The 13,110-nt window shown below is 47.9% G+C and overlaps 1 protein-coding gene across 1 annotated transcript in view; it reads left to right on the top strand.

The window, feature by feature from the left end:
- Window positions 1–13,110, top strand: part of COL13A1 (collagen type XIII alpha 1 chain) — a 61,755-nt gene that overhangs the window by 21,380 nt on the left and 27,265 nt on the right. The window contains exons 13-17 of the mRNA XM_072870962.1: window positions 33–74; window positions 941–967; window positions 1,708–1,743; window positions 9,467–9,499; window positions 10,331–10,357. Coding sequence (XP_072727063.1) covers window positions 33–74; window positions 941–967; window positions 1,708–1,743; window positions 9,467–9,499; window positions 10,331–10,357 — 165 coding nt within the window. The remainder of the gene's footprint in view (window positions 1–32; window positions 75–940; window positions 968–1,707; window positions 1,744–9,466; window positions 9,500–10,330; window positions 10,358–13,110) is intronic.

Genomic DNA, 13,110 nt, shown 5'->3' with positions numbered 1-13,110 from the left:
AATCCTGCTAATGTACCTCTCTCTTGCAACAGGGCAGAGCGGGAGAACCTGGGAAGCCTGGCAGAGATGGAAAGGTGGGTACCAGAAACCAGCTCCATTCCTGGGAGCTTCAGGGAGAAACATGGCATGCTGGCCCTGTAGCAACTGCAGCGTGAAAGGAGTTTCCATCTCCAAGAGTTTTCAAGGCCTGCTAGCAGGACAAGCAAGTCTTGTCCCCTGAGGCAGAAGCGCCTCTCCATGCACAATATAGGGGTCTGGTGTCCTGTAAGCGTTCTCATCTCTCTCTCAGCTCTAAGGAACTAAAGATGTGATGACTAAACATTTGAACTGCTATAAGCAGGCAACACCAAGGGTGGTATAGGCATCGGATCGTATCTAGAGTAGTTTTCTCCTTCTGTCTGCTCACATCAGGAAGGCAGCTCCTGTATGGATATTTTGTTTATTTATATTTACATGCACACATATCCAGTATATTTCATGGTTTGTATCAGGTAAATTGTTTGGTTATTTTTCATTTAAAAACATAAGTGGTTTGTTTGTTAATATATTATCTCTATTTAGCTTGTCAGAGGAAGCTGCAAATGCCTGGTTTACTCCAGAGCTGCATGGTGGGCTGGGAACAAGTTTCCCAAGCAAAGCCAGAGAAACAGAAAAGATTCTGGAGCACAATGCATAAGGCAGAGCAGCTTTTTGGTCTTCAGATTCAGTGAGACCAGGCCTGGGGGAATGGAGCGTGAATGGGCATGAATTTATTTGTGAGTGTGGGTTAAGATAGTGTTCACATGAAGAATAGATCGGGGATGTTTGAGCTTACTAGTGCCAATCATCTCTGTAAAGGGGCATTTCAAACCAAAGCAGTCAGCATCTCCCATTACCCTGCAGTCCACGTAATGTTGTCTACATTTGCCAACTCCAGCGTCTGTTTTGATTTTATCTACAGGGCTTACCTGGGCCTCCTGGACCAAAGGTGAGATGTCTGGCCTCACTTAGGGAGCAAGGTGATAAACAGAGAGGTGGACGCTCCTGGCAAGGACAGACATATACATTTTAACGGGTGGAGGAGGAGGAAAGGAGGTTACATCAAATAGCTGAAAAAGATTTCTAACCCAGCTCAGTATTGCCTCTGGGGCCTGGCCCGTGTGCTGACTCATGGGTTTTGTCCAGGCGACACGTCTGAGTTGCATCTTGACTGAGCAAGGCACGCCTCATCAGCCCCTCTTGCAAAATTCTTTGCCACACACAGCTTTATTGGCTTCTTCCACTCTCAAAGCATTTACCAGTGCTTCAGGAACTGATTTTGCAATGCTATTGTTAACTCCACCACAGATTCCCATTTATTCACTTGCCAAAATGCAAATAGGGGGGTTGTTGTTGTTTTTCAGCTGCAACCACCCTCCCACCCTTTGTTTTTATTTGAGATATTTAGCTAGGGTGAGGAGATAGGAACCGCAGAGCTGGGGCATGGAGCTGGCATGAGTTATCCAGCTGCCGGTGCTTATTGCGCCTTTCCTGCTAGGGCTCAGCCCAGTGCAGGTAACAGTGACCCATGGGTCTGAAGGGTCAGGGACTCAGTGGAGTCACTCTGAGCAATAGGTGAATTTTCCCCATGGAATGCCCTTCCATCCCAGCATCTCCCCAGGGAAAAGGGCAGGGATTTGTCCTTCTCAGGCCAAGCCTCACTTTGTTTTGTCTTTTTGCCTTTTGTAGGGAGACCCTGGGATTCAGGGATACCCTGGCAGAAAGGTAAGAAGGGGAGCTCCAATATTGTTAAATGAATTAAGGTGCACTGATGCCTTGCAGGATCATGGCTGCAAATTTTTGGACTCCTCTGGAGCCCTCTGCTGAGCTCTGCTCCTGCTGGACACAGGGCTGTGACAGGCCCACAGATCCCCTGCTGCCACCCATGTAAGAAGAGGTTGGACTCAGAGATGTAGCTCTCCAGTAGCTATGGTACAGACGTCTCCCTGTCCGTGTGCCTCTCTACACCCACTTCCAGGCTGAAATATACCTCTTGCGCATCCAGACCTGAACAGGAGGCTGGAAAGGGCCAAATTCGTGGCTATGTATTGCTCTCTGGAATAAAGCAGGAAAGAGCTGATCCTGCTCCAGGTTAAAAGGCAGAAGCTGGGAATGCCCGAATGTCTTCAGCAGCAGCTAATTAACAGCAGGGTTGTCAAGCCCAGAGGGTGTAATGAAGAGACAGAAAGAGAGACAGGGGAAAGACACAAAGGAAGATCAAAGAGGGAGAGAGGGAATGAAGAGATAATGCTAAAGAGATGTCAGCTGGAGAAGGGGAAGGCGAATGTTCCCAGCAGGCAGGAGTCCCGTGTCCCATGTTATCTCCATGTTGCTTTACGGGTGCTCTGCGAGCAAAATGGCAAGACCTGAGAGCTTTTTAATTAGTTCTGTATAAACTGAGAAGTTTTTGTTATGTCAGGAAGTGGAAATTATAGCCCCCACGGACCACAGCCCAATCCTGCAGACAGATGCAATTTATTGCCTCTTCTTCCAGGGAACTGTTGGTTTTTCCATTAAAAGCCCATCCTGTTGTGTGAGCGCTGGGCGGGCGGCTCTCAGCAGCGGTGAGGGGGTCCCTGCAACAACCTTGCAGCGAGGGCCTCTCCTACGAGCTCCTCTTACATGAAACAACTTGTCTGGCTAATTTACTTACCAAGCAAAGAGCCTGCACTGATCTCAGAGGAATGAGCCCGAGGTTGTGACCTTTCTCTGGGAAAGGTGGAAGGAACGGATGAAAGTAGGGGAGAACATCCTCCCTCGTGAGTGGGTCAGGGGAAAGAGAAAAGAGGGCAAAGAGTTGAGCAAAGGTGTTAGTTCTGATGTGATGCAGGATCGTGGGATGGTTCCCTTCAATCCATACATTTCGCACCCTGAATATCTTTCTTCATGCAGAATGGTGCTCCTCGCTCAGAGAGACCCAGGTGGCTGGCTGCTGTGTGGTGGGCACCTCTGTGTGGGACATCCCTCTCACATCTTTGCTGACCTTTCAGGCATCCCACAGGCTACTTTTCTTGCTGCTCACTGTGTTTGCTTCTTCCTCCTTTTTCTTTCTTCTCTTCCTCAGGGTGAGGTGGGTGAGTCGGGCCTGCCTGGTGCGCATGGCCTCCCTGGAGCTACTGGCCCCAAGGTAACCGTTAAACTCAGAGTCAGTGGGGCCATCTCCCAAGGGCAGATAAGTGGCACCCAAGCCTAGAGATGCACTGAAGGAATACGGAGGGTCAGGGCCTGGAGGCAATTCTCTGGAGCCTGGTATGAGCCATGTAAACAGAAAGACTTGCTCCTGTGTAGAGGGCCTGAGCAATTTTTGGCCAGAGTGATTCCCCACTGTCCTGAACCAGTGCCAGGTGCAGCCCTGCACAAGCCCCCGTTAAAGAATAAAACTGACCCAGCCTTAGAGGCTTTTGCATGGGAGAATGAGGATATTCTGGTCCATGAAACAGATTGACGGTTTGTCTACATCCAAAACATGTGGGAAGCATTAGTACAGATGACCTACAGCGTCCACTCCAGCAACGTAAACTGCCTTGCGTTCCCTGGGAGGGGTGGGCTACAACCAGAGTTCAGGCTGGTAGTGTGTTATTATCAGGAGCCAGTTCTCTCTGGAGGCCTGGGGTTGTATTTATCGCACACTCCCTACTTCGGCTACTTTCTCTTTGGCCCTCGCTGTTAACAATTGTACTGCTTGCTTGATTTCATGTTCACTGTCCCTCTCTGTGTTTCCTCCCTCTCTGTTCTTCGCTGGGCAGGGTGAAAAAGGGGACACTGGCATAAAGGTAGGCATGAGAAATACGGTTTTCTACCGCGGTAGATCATCTGGGAGATACTGCTCCTTGGGCCGATGGGTTGTAAGAGGAAGTTGGATCTGAGGCAGCTCTGTGGGGTATTTAATGGAGTACACATCTGTGCTCTGATTAACCACAGACAGACACTCCAAGCTCAGGCAATAAAAGCAGCCTTTATCCATTTGGTGGAATTTGATTCTTACCAAAGGCATTTCTCTGACTATGAAGCTTGCTAATGATTTGTTACATCTCTCCATTTGATGGGCTGGGTTGGGGTTTCCTCATAAAATCTGGTTAGCTGACGCATCAAATCCACTCAAACTCTGCAACTCAGGCTGAGGTTTGGCACCAGGCTTTTCTGTCTGTTTCTGGACACTTTTTACAGGCTCATATGGCCTATGCCCAGATGTTATCTATTTGATTGAAATGTACTGTACCCATATATTTAAAGTATATTACTCAACGTATTCTGTGCTTAAAACATTACAACATTGGCAAGTGTTCATGACAGTCAGAGCATAGTGGGTCATGCCATACATCTTAAACATCATGAGAAAAGACTGGTCCTGTAATATTTTGAAAGGCATTAACAGTGACACATACATTTCAAGTATTTAGTATGTGGCATGCATCTCATTTATCGTGCAGTATATACACTTTCTATATTTTTTCCATCTGGGTGGATTACTATTTGAAGGGAGAAAAGGCCCCTTCAGAACTTGACATGGATGTGTTACATTAAGTTTAAAGATATGTTCTTTGGGAATGCAGTCTCTGGGTTAATAGTTGAATAGAACAGCAGCGATTGTTCTCTTAGAAGAAAACAATACCTCCTCAGAAATAATGCAGTGCATGTAAAGCCCAAAGGTTCTGCCGTGTCCATTTTCACATCAGTGTAATTCCCTTAAGCACAAAGGCATCGCTTTTGGTTTGTGCCCATGTAAATCAAAGCAGAATTGCACCCAGAACTAATGTGGTTTGGGGGCTAGGAGTTTACTGCTGTCTCAACAGCCAGGTGCTCTCCCATTAAGCAGAACTGGAGGACTGAAGTTGGAGGGTGGCCTGGGTGGGAGAAATGGCTGGAAGGAGAAGCTGTGTTCCACCCCGGCTTATATTCCCACGTTTCACTGCTAGCAGACACCTGCTCTGCTTGCACCCATGTACAAGGACTGATCAGCCTTTGATTTGGGCTCTGGCAAAGGGGAAGTCTCCAAGTCTTCCAGTGATGTCTCAGGGTCATCCACAGGCGAGAGCCTTCTCTGTTCTGTGTTGGAGAGCAATGACTCAGGGTGACCCTGAAGACATGGTCTAGCTACTTGGGCCCTTATTCAGTGGAGATGAAACCTGCCATGCTTTTTGTGGTACTAAATTGCAGCTCCAAAGGGCCACCTCCCCAGTCCCATAGCAGCTGCTTCTTTCACACACAGACTTTTGTTTGTTATTGTGAGGATCACTTTTCTCTCTACTTCCTTTCTTCTTTGCTCAGAGGAATTGAAATGGAAGTGCAGAGGTACCCTTAAATCAGCAGCCAGACATCACCCAGTAGCAGCTCCTGCACATCCGCACAGCACATGCATTTGTTGTCTTTGGAAATTGCTTCTTTCTGTCATCCTCCCACCTAGAAGGATCATTTGGGACTCTGGAAGGCTTTTGATGCTTCCACTTTTGGATCCAATTACCTCGGCTAAATTCTACCTTCTCTTTGTTTTGAGGAGCCCAGGACAAACACTATGATTCATAGTTTAGCTGTGGTGACCAATTTTGCATAGCATATCGCTGCTTTTGCTGGTGGTGAAGAACATTTCAGGCCTGAAGAGGCTTGCTGGTTTCACACAGACCCCTTGTTCATTTAATAACCTCTCCCCATCCAGTGACAGATGCAGCACAACATAAATTCTCTCTTAGCTATTTTCTTCTGTGGCTACCATTGGTGCTTTGATCATATGGAGGCCTACATCTATGTCCCATGAAGGTTATTAGACAACCTGTAAGTGTGATCACCTAGGTCATTTGAATAAGCATTTGACTCACTGCCCCCCAGCCTAGCCATCACATTCAGCTTTACTGACATTTTCTTTCTTTTTTTTTAAAGGTCTTTAGGATGAGGCTTTTTCTCATGCTCTGAGGAAAGAGCGATAAAGAAAACTGCCCACAGTCTTGCTCAATAACCCCCTCATAATCTGCCTTTCACAGCAAGGAGCAAAAAAGGAAGGGTCTGTCTTTTAATTGGCAGCCTGTAGCCAGTACTGCTAACCAGCTGATCAGCATGGCACATTCTCTATCATGATTGGCACCAAGTGGGTATAAAGCTGCTCGCACTAGGTGTAGGGAAAGAGAGAATGAGGGTCTCCTCTGTGGAAGGTAGAGCCAGAGCCCAACTCTGAGAGAGACTGGGGAGCATGGAGGTATTTCCTAAATCAGTGGGAAGCTCAGGAGAGCTGGGAGATGCTGACCGCCTTCCTGGAGCCCACTGGGGATGTGTACTGGGCATCTTGCCTTTCATATCTGCCTTTGGTGATGTTTCCCAGCTTCTGGCTTGGCTGCACCATTCCAGTGCTGGTTTTGGTGTGCTGCTGCTGCCTGGCTATGGCACCCTGTGCAGCCCAAAGGGCACCAGGGGATCACAAAGGGATCAGCCCAGTGGGTACTTACTGTATTACAATGGCTTTCAAATACATAAGGGTTTAAAGATGTTCTGCAGAGTTGTTTTTCCTGCTTATTCTCTAGCTTTGGGGTTTCTTTCTGCTCTTTAATGGTGCAGTGTCCTGTTTGTTGCTCCTGCTCTCTAATTAGCTCTAGTGCCTGTGTGATCCTGCCGGTGCCAGTGGGGGCTGTGCAGGTGAGCTGAGGCCATCATCAGAAAACGCAGGGTACTGTGGTTGCTCTGTAACTTGCCCCCTGTAAGGGGCTGCCTTGCTCCCTCTCACTGAGGTGGCTTTGCTTTTGCAGGGCTAAATAATTAAACAGCTCTTTGGGCAGGCAGTTTCTTCAGGAAAGTCTCTGGGATGAAGAATTACTTTTACATGCAGGGCTGCTCTGTGGGGGCAGACTCTGTGAGCTGTGTGGGTACCTCCCAGCAGAAAGCATTGGTCTTCTCTGCTCAGTCTCGTTTAAGAAAAAAAATAGAGTGCAGTTGAGAAGGAGGGACAGAGAGTGGTCCCCACTTCTTCAGTACAAAGCATTCATAATTATTGTTTTATTTTTCTTACAGCTGAAAATACCATAGTTAAGTATCCTGCATAGGGTAGGAGGTGCTCACACTGCCATATATTATGTATATTATGGTATTAGACAGTATTTTATAAAATATAGTTCACGGTATGCCACAATTAAAAAAAGTGCTTTTAAAAAAAGCATATGGGTATATCCCTGTGAAACATTCCTTCCAAGCAAGGACTAAACACCCAGAATAAAATAACAGCAGTAAGCAGACTGTCTAGAGATAGTTTATTTTCTGTTTACTACCAGATAAAATTCAGGCTAACAATACAAAGCAATGCTTGGCTTCTCTATTTCTCCAGATAAGTTTGTTCATCCTATAGTCACTGCGGACTGAGTGACTCCCTATGCCCTGCAGAATACTACAGCATGGGATGTGGTAGCAGAATACAGAAACTATCTTTGTTCCCAGCACTGTTGCTGTGGCATTTCAGCAGGGTCAGTCCTGCTGTACACGACAGGCTTGAGAGGTACCGCTGATGGGAAATGGCCCTGGCTAGGGCAATCAGCTTGGTGAGAGTCAGGTGGGGAAAATGGGTTGTGCCCCATCTCACCCAGGAGGCTTCCTCATCACACGTGCCCTGGGCACTCCTCACAGAGCCCTGGGAGGACTCATCTCGTGTCTCTTGCTCTCTTTCTCTGTGTTTCTTGCTCTGCTTCCAGGGGGAGAGAGGCATGCCAGGGCTGCCAGGAAGACATGGCACTAAGGTACCTTGTAAACAGTGGAGTGACGCTTGTCTGCCTGATCTCACCCATACCACTCAACTGTCCCTGATGCACAAGCATCACCTGGATTTGTGTGTGTGTCTGTTGGTCAATGACTATCCTCAGCTGAATTCTTTCTGCTTCTAAATTGCAAAATATAAGGCCTAATTTATGAAGGAGATGGTGGGGGAAGACGTGTTTTACAAAGCAAATGGCATGCCCAGTCTGATGCTGTCTTGCAACATCAGGATCTTAATGCTTTATGCTAGTGAGAGCGGTCAATCGCTGATGTTTCTAGGGAATTGGCATTTTGTAAATTTGGGGTCCCAAGTGACTGCTGCAACCTTCAGCAATGTGTGTTAGCTCCCTGCGATCAGTAGGGTTATGCAAGTGTGAACCTGGACTAATGCAGTGATGAATCAGGGTCAGTGTGTGAGCAAGCCTGCATGTGTGTGCATTGCAGTTTTAGGATAAACACTAGAAAATAACATCATCTGCATTCACTGATATTTAAAGGCCAAAGAGTGAGGAACAGGCATCCCAAATGCATTGTGAAAGCTTAACCCAAGCCACTCGCTGCACTTAATCCCTTTCATGACTCTAGCCCGTGTTCACTAAAACCTACTGACCCCTGAGACGATCTGGAATGCTTTTTTCCCCTTTTATTGCATAGAATCCCTGATCTCCATCTTCTGTCCTTGTGTTTTTTAGCTTTGTCCCTGATTTCTGTTTCAGAAAGCTGAGAGGTATGATCCTGCTGCTCTCTGGCTCCCCAGTCCTCCTTGTTTGAACTTTTCCAAGCTCTTTTCACTTTGAACTTGGCTCCCAGTCTTCTTCTCTGCCTCATGTGCTACATCCCAACCCCCTCTCATTTCCTACCTTCTAACACTACCTCACCTCCTCCCCTCTCCTTAGACCCTTGTTATCCCTCATATTTGCTTTTGTAACTGGACCTTTTCACCAGGACCTAACTAATACTAACACAGGGCATACAAAGATTTTAGAGCAAAGGGATGATAGGGAAGACCTGCTTTTTGCATCAGAGCTGTCGAGGGAAATGTTATTGTCCCTGTGGGAGCAGCTGCCTCCTGGGGTTTCGAAGCACCTGTCTCGGATTGCAGGGCAGGCTGGACTCCATGGTCTCACGGTGGTGGCTTGCTCAGCACTGCAGAATGCTGCCTGAATTGCAGTGCTTGGAAGTGTTTTTTTCCCATAAGGTGGCTGGCTTCAGAGCTCTCCTCAAAACATCTTACTGCAGGGTTTGTCTTCTGTGATAAAAACAGAGAGAGGGGAAATAGCAAGACCAAGGCTCTGGGGTACGAGCTGGCCTTTCCCGGGATGCTTGAGCTGATGTATCTGGGATCAAGCACTGAACTGGGTGTTTGGTCCTCAGTCTGTCTTTGCATTCCTCATATTTGCCACTGTTCTGCTTGTTGGCCTTTGATTCACTTGCAGGACTAAAACCAGGGGGGTGAAAATCTGGTTGTCTTGACCGGGTTGTGCTCATGATGTCTGCCTTTGGAGGAGCTTTCTGGAAAGCAGAGCCACTGCCATAGGTGAATGACCGGCACAGGGAAGGAGGATTCATGCTGTGTGGTGTTAAGCATTACTTCTGAGTTTTGGAAAGGAAAAGATGTGGATTTTGCCTTTTTAGTTCCACCTGGCTGATACTGTTTTGTTTTTAAAAGTTTGTGTCCGATTCATTTCAAACGAGGTGTTCCTGTCTTTCCTCTCTCTGCCAGGGTGCTCCTGGGATGGCCACCGCAGGGATGAAGGTCAGTTTTACACTACACTGCAATGGCTTAAGTAAGGCATGCTTAAGAGCAAGGGCTGGAGTTAGGAGAGCACAAGGCACAGGAAAATGGTCGGACAGCTCCCACTAAAGGGCAATATCAGAACTTCTATTGCTTTTGGCAGAGATACTAGACCCGTCTCCAGCAGCACTCCTGCTACTCCGCACCTCCCTGGGCAGAGAGGTTGGTGAACTCGTGATACTCCACAGCAGTATCGGGATGGCAACAGAGCGAAGGGCCAGGTGCAGATTTAGGGGGCTAGAAGTTACCCCGGGCATCCAAGATGTGCAATGAGACAACAAGCTGTTGTCCTGATTCCCTCCAGCTGCTGGGGGAAAAGACAGAAATAAAGAAGTTATCTCCAGGGCTGGTGGGGAGGGTTTTCCTCCTTGATGCAACATTGTTTCCGTATCAACACAGCCTCCCCCCCACCCCAGCTGCAACCGCAGCCTTGCTCTGCTCCGGAGCTAGGAGTAGGCAAATTCCTTAATGCCAGCAGAAGCCTTGTCATTTTATGCTCTCTTGTATCTGGTAAACCTTCTCTTGAAATACCACAAGGTGGTTCCTCAGTTTCATAAAAGCCTCTTGTCTGGGGCTTGCTCATTTCTTACAGCAGCCTAGGAGCTGGCTAATGAAGATAAAACAAGCTCCAGGCACAAATAATAATATCCATTTAAAGCATCCTCATGCCCTTATTTACAAGCCCAAGGCCTCCACAGATTAATGTTCTTTCCTCCACTCTGATAGCTCTAGGAGGTTTCATACTCTCTCCTCCTGACTTTTCACTTTATTTTCCTGTCTCTTCCTCACCAGGGCGAGCCCGGGACTCCAGGAGAAAAGGTACTCTCAGAAGGCTTTGCTCTGAGCCTGCACTTCTGGTTTGTTTGTATATTCCCCACACACACACACCCACCCACCCCGAGCAGTTGAGAGAGCTGAGGAATGTCTCTGTACTTCCTAGTGCCCAAATCCAGGCCCTAATGGCACGTGTCAGTGTAAGCAAAATGGTAGTAGCATACAGTGATGCCAAGTGAGAGAGGGACCATACTGCAGACAGATTCCCTCCCTCCTGGTCATGTATGTGTTGGTGGGAATACCCTCCGGCTGCCTTCCTCCTTTTCTCCCTACTCCACAAAATATGCACAGCACACTTTGCTTAGCAAGTATGTTCCCTCTTGCCCTTCCTTTGTCCCCTTCTGCCTCCCAGTACTTCTGTGTCCACCAGAAGTCTTCCCCTGTTACTGCAGGGGGTTGTTCTTCTGTCATGCACTGTATGAACTGCCCTGCACAGTCTCCCCTGTCTCAGTGTAGCGTGACCTGATTTGAGTTCCTGTGGCGGGCATGGTGCAAAAATACCCCATCACTCTCCATTACTAAGCAGCTGGCTTGTTTCTGAACAGCTGGCTCCTCTTGTTTGAGGCTCGCTGGGTTATGTTACAGCATACAACAGCCATATAACAGACACATTCTCTGTCTCTTTTCTTCCCCACGAAGGGAGATCCTGGAGTCCCAGGGAGGATGGGCCCCCCAGGTTTGCCAGGGAAGAGGGGGCAGCGGGTAGGACATTGTGTGTTTGGGCTTGGTGTCCTGGCAGTGCTGTGCTGTGTTCCCTGTGAGCGGGAGCTGGCGGGAGCCTGCTTTGCCTTGCGTTGTCATGCTTGCGGGGTATTATGTGTCCTTTTCTGGCTCTTGCCCCCCTTGGTGAAGTGTGTTTGTGTGTTCCTGCTCGCAGGAGGTGGGGGCTGGTGGCAGGCAGGAGAACGTGAGATGCCTGGGATGTAGTCTTGTCCTGGGAACAACTAAGGACGGTGCTGCATCTTTTGATGCCAGAAATAACACCCTAAACAGGGATACAGTAATCTGACCTCCCTCCTCAAGAAATCTGCTTCTTTACATCATCGTTCAGACAGCACAGGATGTTTTCAGTAGCCCTTATGGGCATGTGTACTGAAGACTAGTCCTTGAATGAAAAGTAGAATACCAAAAGCTGAGCAAGGCAGAATCAGGGATTCACAGAGGCCTGGGACAGGATTAGAGATTATATTCTTACAAAAACCCCAAAGGCCAAACCTTTTCTTTGGGCATGAGGTCCTGCAAATGTTTTCCTTCTTTCCAGGGGGAGAAGCATTAATTTACATCAGCAATGTGCATGCTCTGGCAGGGGAGGAAAGCTAGGTAGGGGCTTTACAGGTGGCTGGAGGCCAAATTACCTTAGAGAAAGGGGTCACTGGACTCTAGAATTGCCTAAAAAAAAAAATAAGATTGCTGCTTGTTAATTATTTTCCATGGAGCCACCAGTGCATGTCTGTTCCTGGAGCACTGATGCAAGTCCCCTGCATGTCAGATGTGTGCCCTTGAGCTCTGATGAGACTGGTGTGCAGCACCAGCCTCTGCAGGCAACGGCACTAAGAGGAACTCTTTGCTAGCCTTGCTGATCTGCTGTGGTGCTGTTGCAGAGAGAGCTAGGCACCTGCTGGGGGAAAGAGGTTTTGAATTGCTCTTTGTAATCTGTACAAGTTGTTAAGGTGTGAGGTGTGAAGATTGCAGGTAAGAACACACCTTCTTCTGATGATGCATTTGAAACATCTCTTCATGCTAACAGAAACCTCTGGTATCATTATCTGTCCTGGCAAAATGCAGACTCCCTAACAGGACACTGTAGCTGGAAACCATGGGTTTAGCAGCTGGATGGAATGGGCTGAATAGAACTTAACTTCAACATAAAGAGCACTAATTGAGCCCCAATATTCAAAAGATGACCCAGATGTCATGATGAACTAAGCAAAGTCATTTCACCAAGCCAATGCTGGGTGTTGGATGCCCTCCATACTCCATGGTGCCTCCCACAGCTCAGCCTGCAGGCCTTGCATTGTATCAGGGGTTTTACACACCATCACCTTCTGTCTTTGCCATTTTTGCGACTCGTGTTTTCACTGCTTTTCACCACCACTGCGTGTCACAGAGCTTGGCTGCTAACTGAGACACTGCGCTGCTTTTTTTTTTTTTAACAGCATGATGAGACTGGGATTTGAGGTTAGGGAACAGGAACGGGAAACACCCCTTGGGAGAGGTGTGGGAGTGTTGGTTGTGAGATCTTTGCCAAAGCAAAGCAGTGGAATTCAGTGTCATGAGGAGGTGTGAAAACTGGGATGGACCCAAGCAGTGGACAATTTCTGTGAAAAGAGCTGAACTTTGTCAGGGCACGGAGAAAGTCCTGCACTCCAAATAAAATTCGCCCTGGGCAACAACTTCTCTGGATGTATGGAATGGGGAGAGCCTGTGCTGAAGGGCTGACAGGGAAAAGGGTTTAGTAGACCAGATTGATAAGGAAGATGCACAGGGGGGATCCTGGATCCCTTTCCCACTCACCTTCCTTTGGAGAGAGATGGCAATGATGTGCAGAGATAGTCAAAAGAACAGGAGAAAATATTCACTGGCCTGAGCAGGTACTGCTGGAGGATGCCTTGTCTATGCCTAAAATAAAATCCCCTGGGGAAGGGAAAGAGGGTTTGAAACCAGGAGCAGCTCATCCTTTGGCTGGTCCTCCAGGACAGAGAGCCTGCAGAGTCAGCCCGACCCCGTCTGTTTTACCA

The sequence above is a fragment of the Ciconia boyciana genome, chromosome 8 (genome assembly GCF_034638445.1).
Source record: "Ciconia boyciana chromosome 8, ASM3463844v1, whole genome shotgun sequence".
In the NCBI taxonomy this organism is placed as follows: domain Eukaryota; kingdom Metazoa; phylum Chordata; class Aves; order Ciconiiformes; family Ciconiidae; genus Ciconia; species Ciconia boyciana.
Note: the sequence above shows the minus strand (reverse complement) of the source record. Positions and strands in the feature narration are given on the sequence as shown.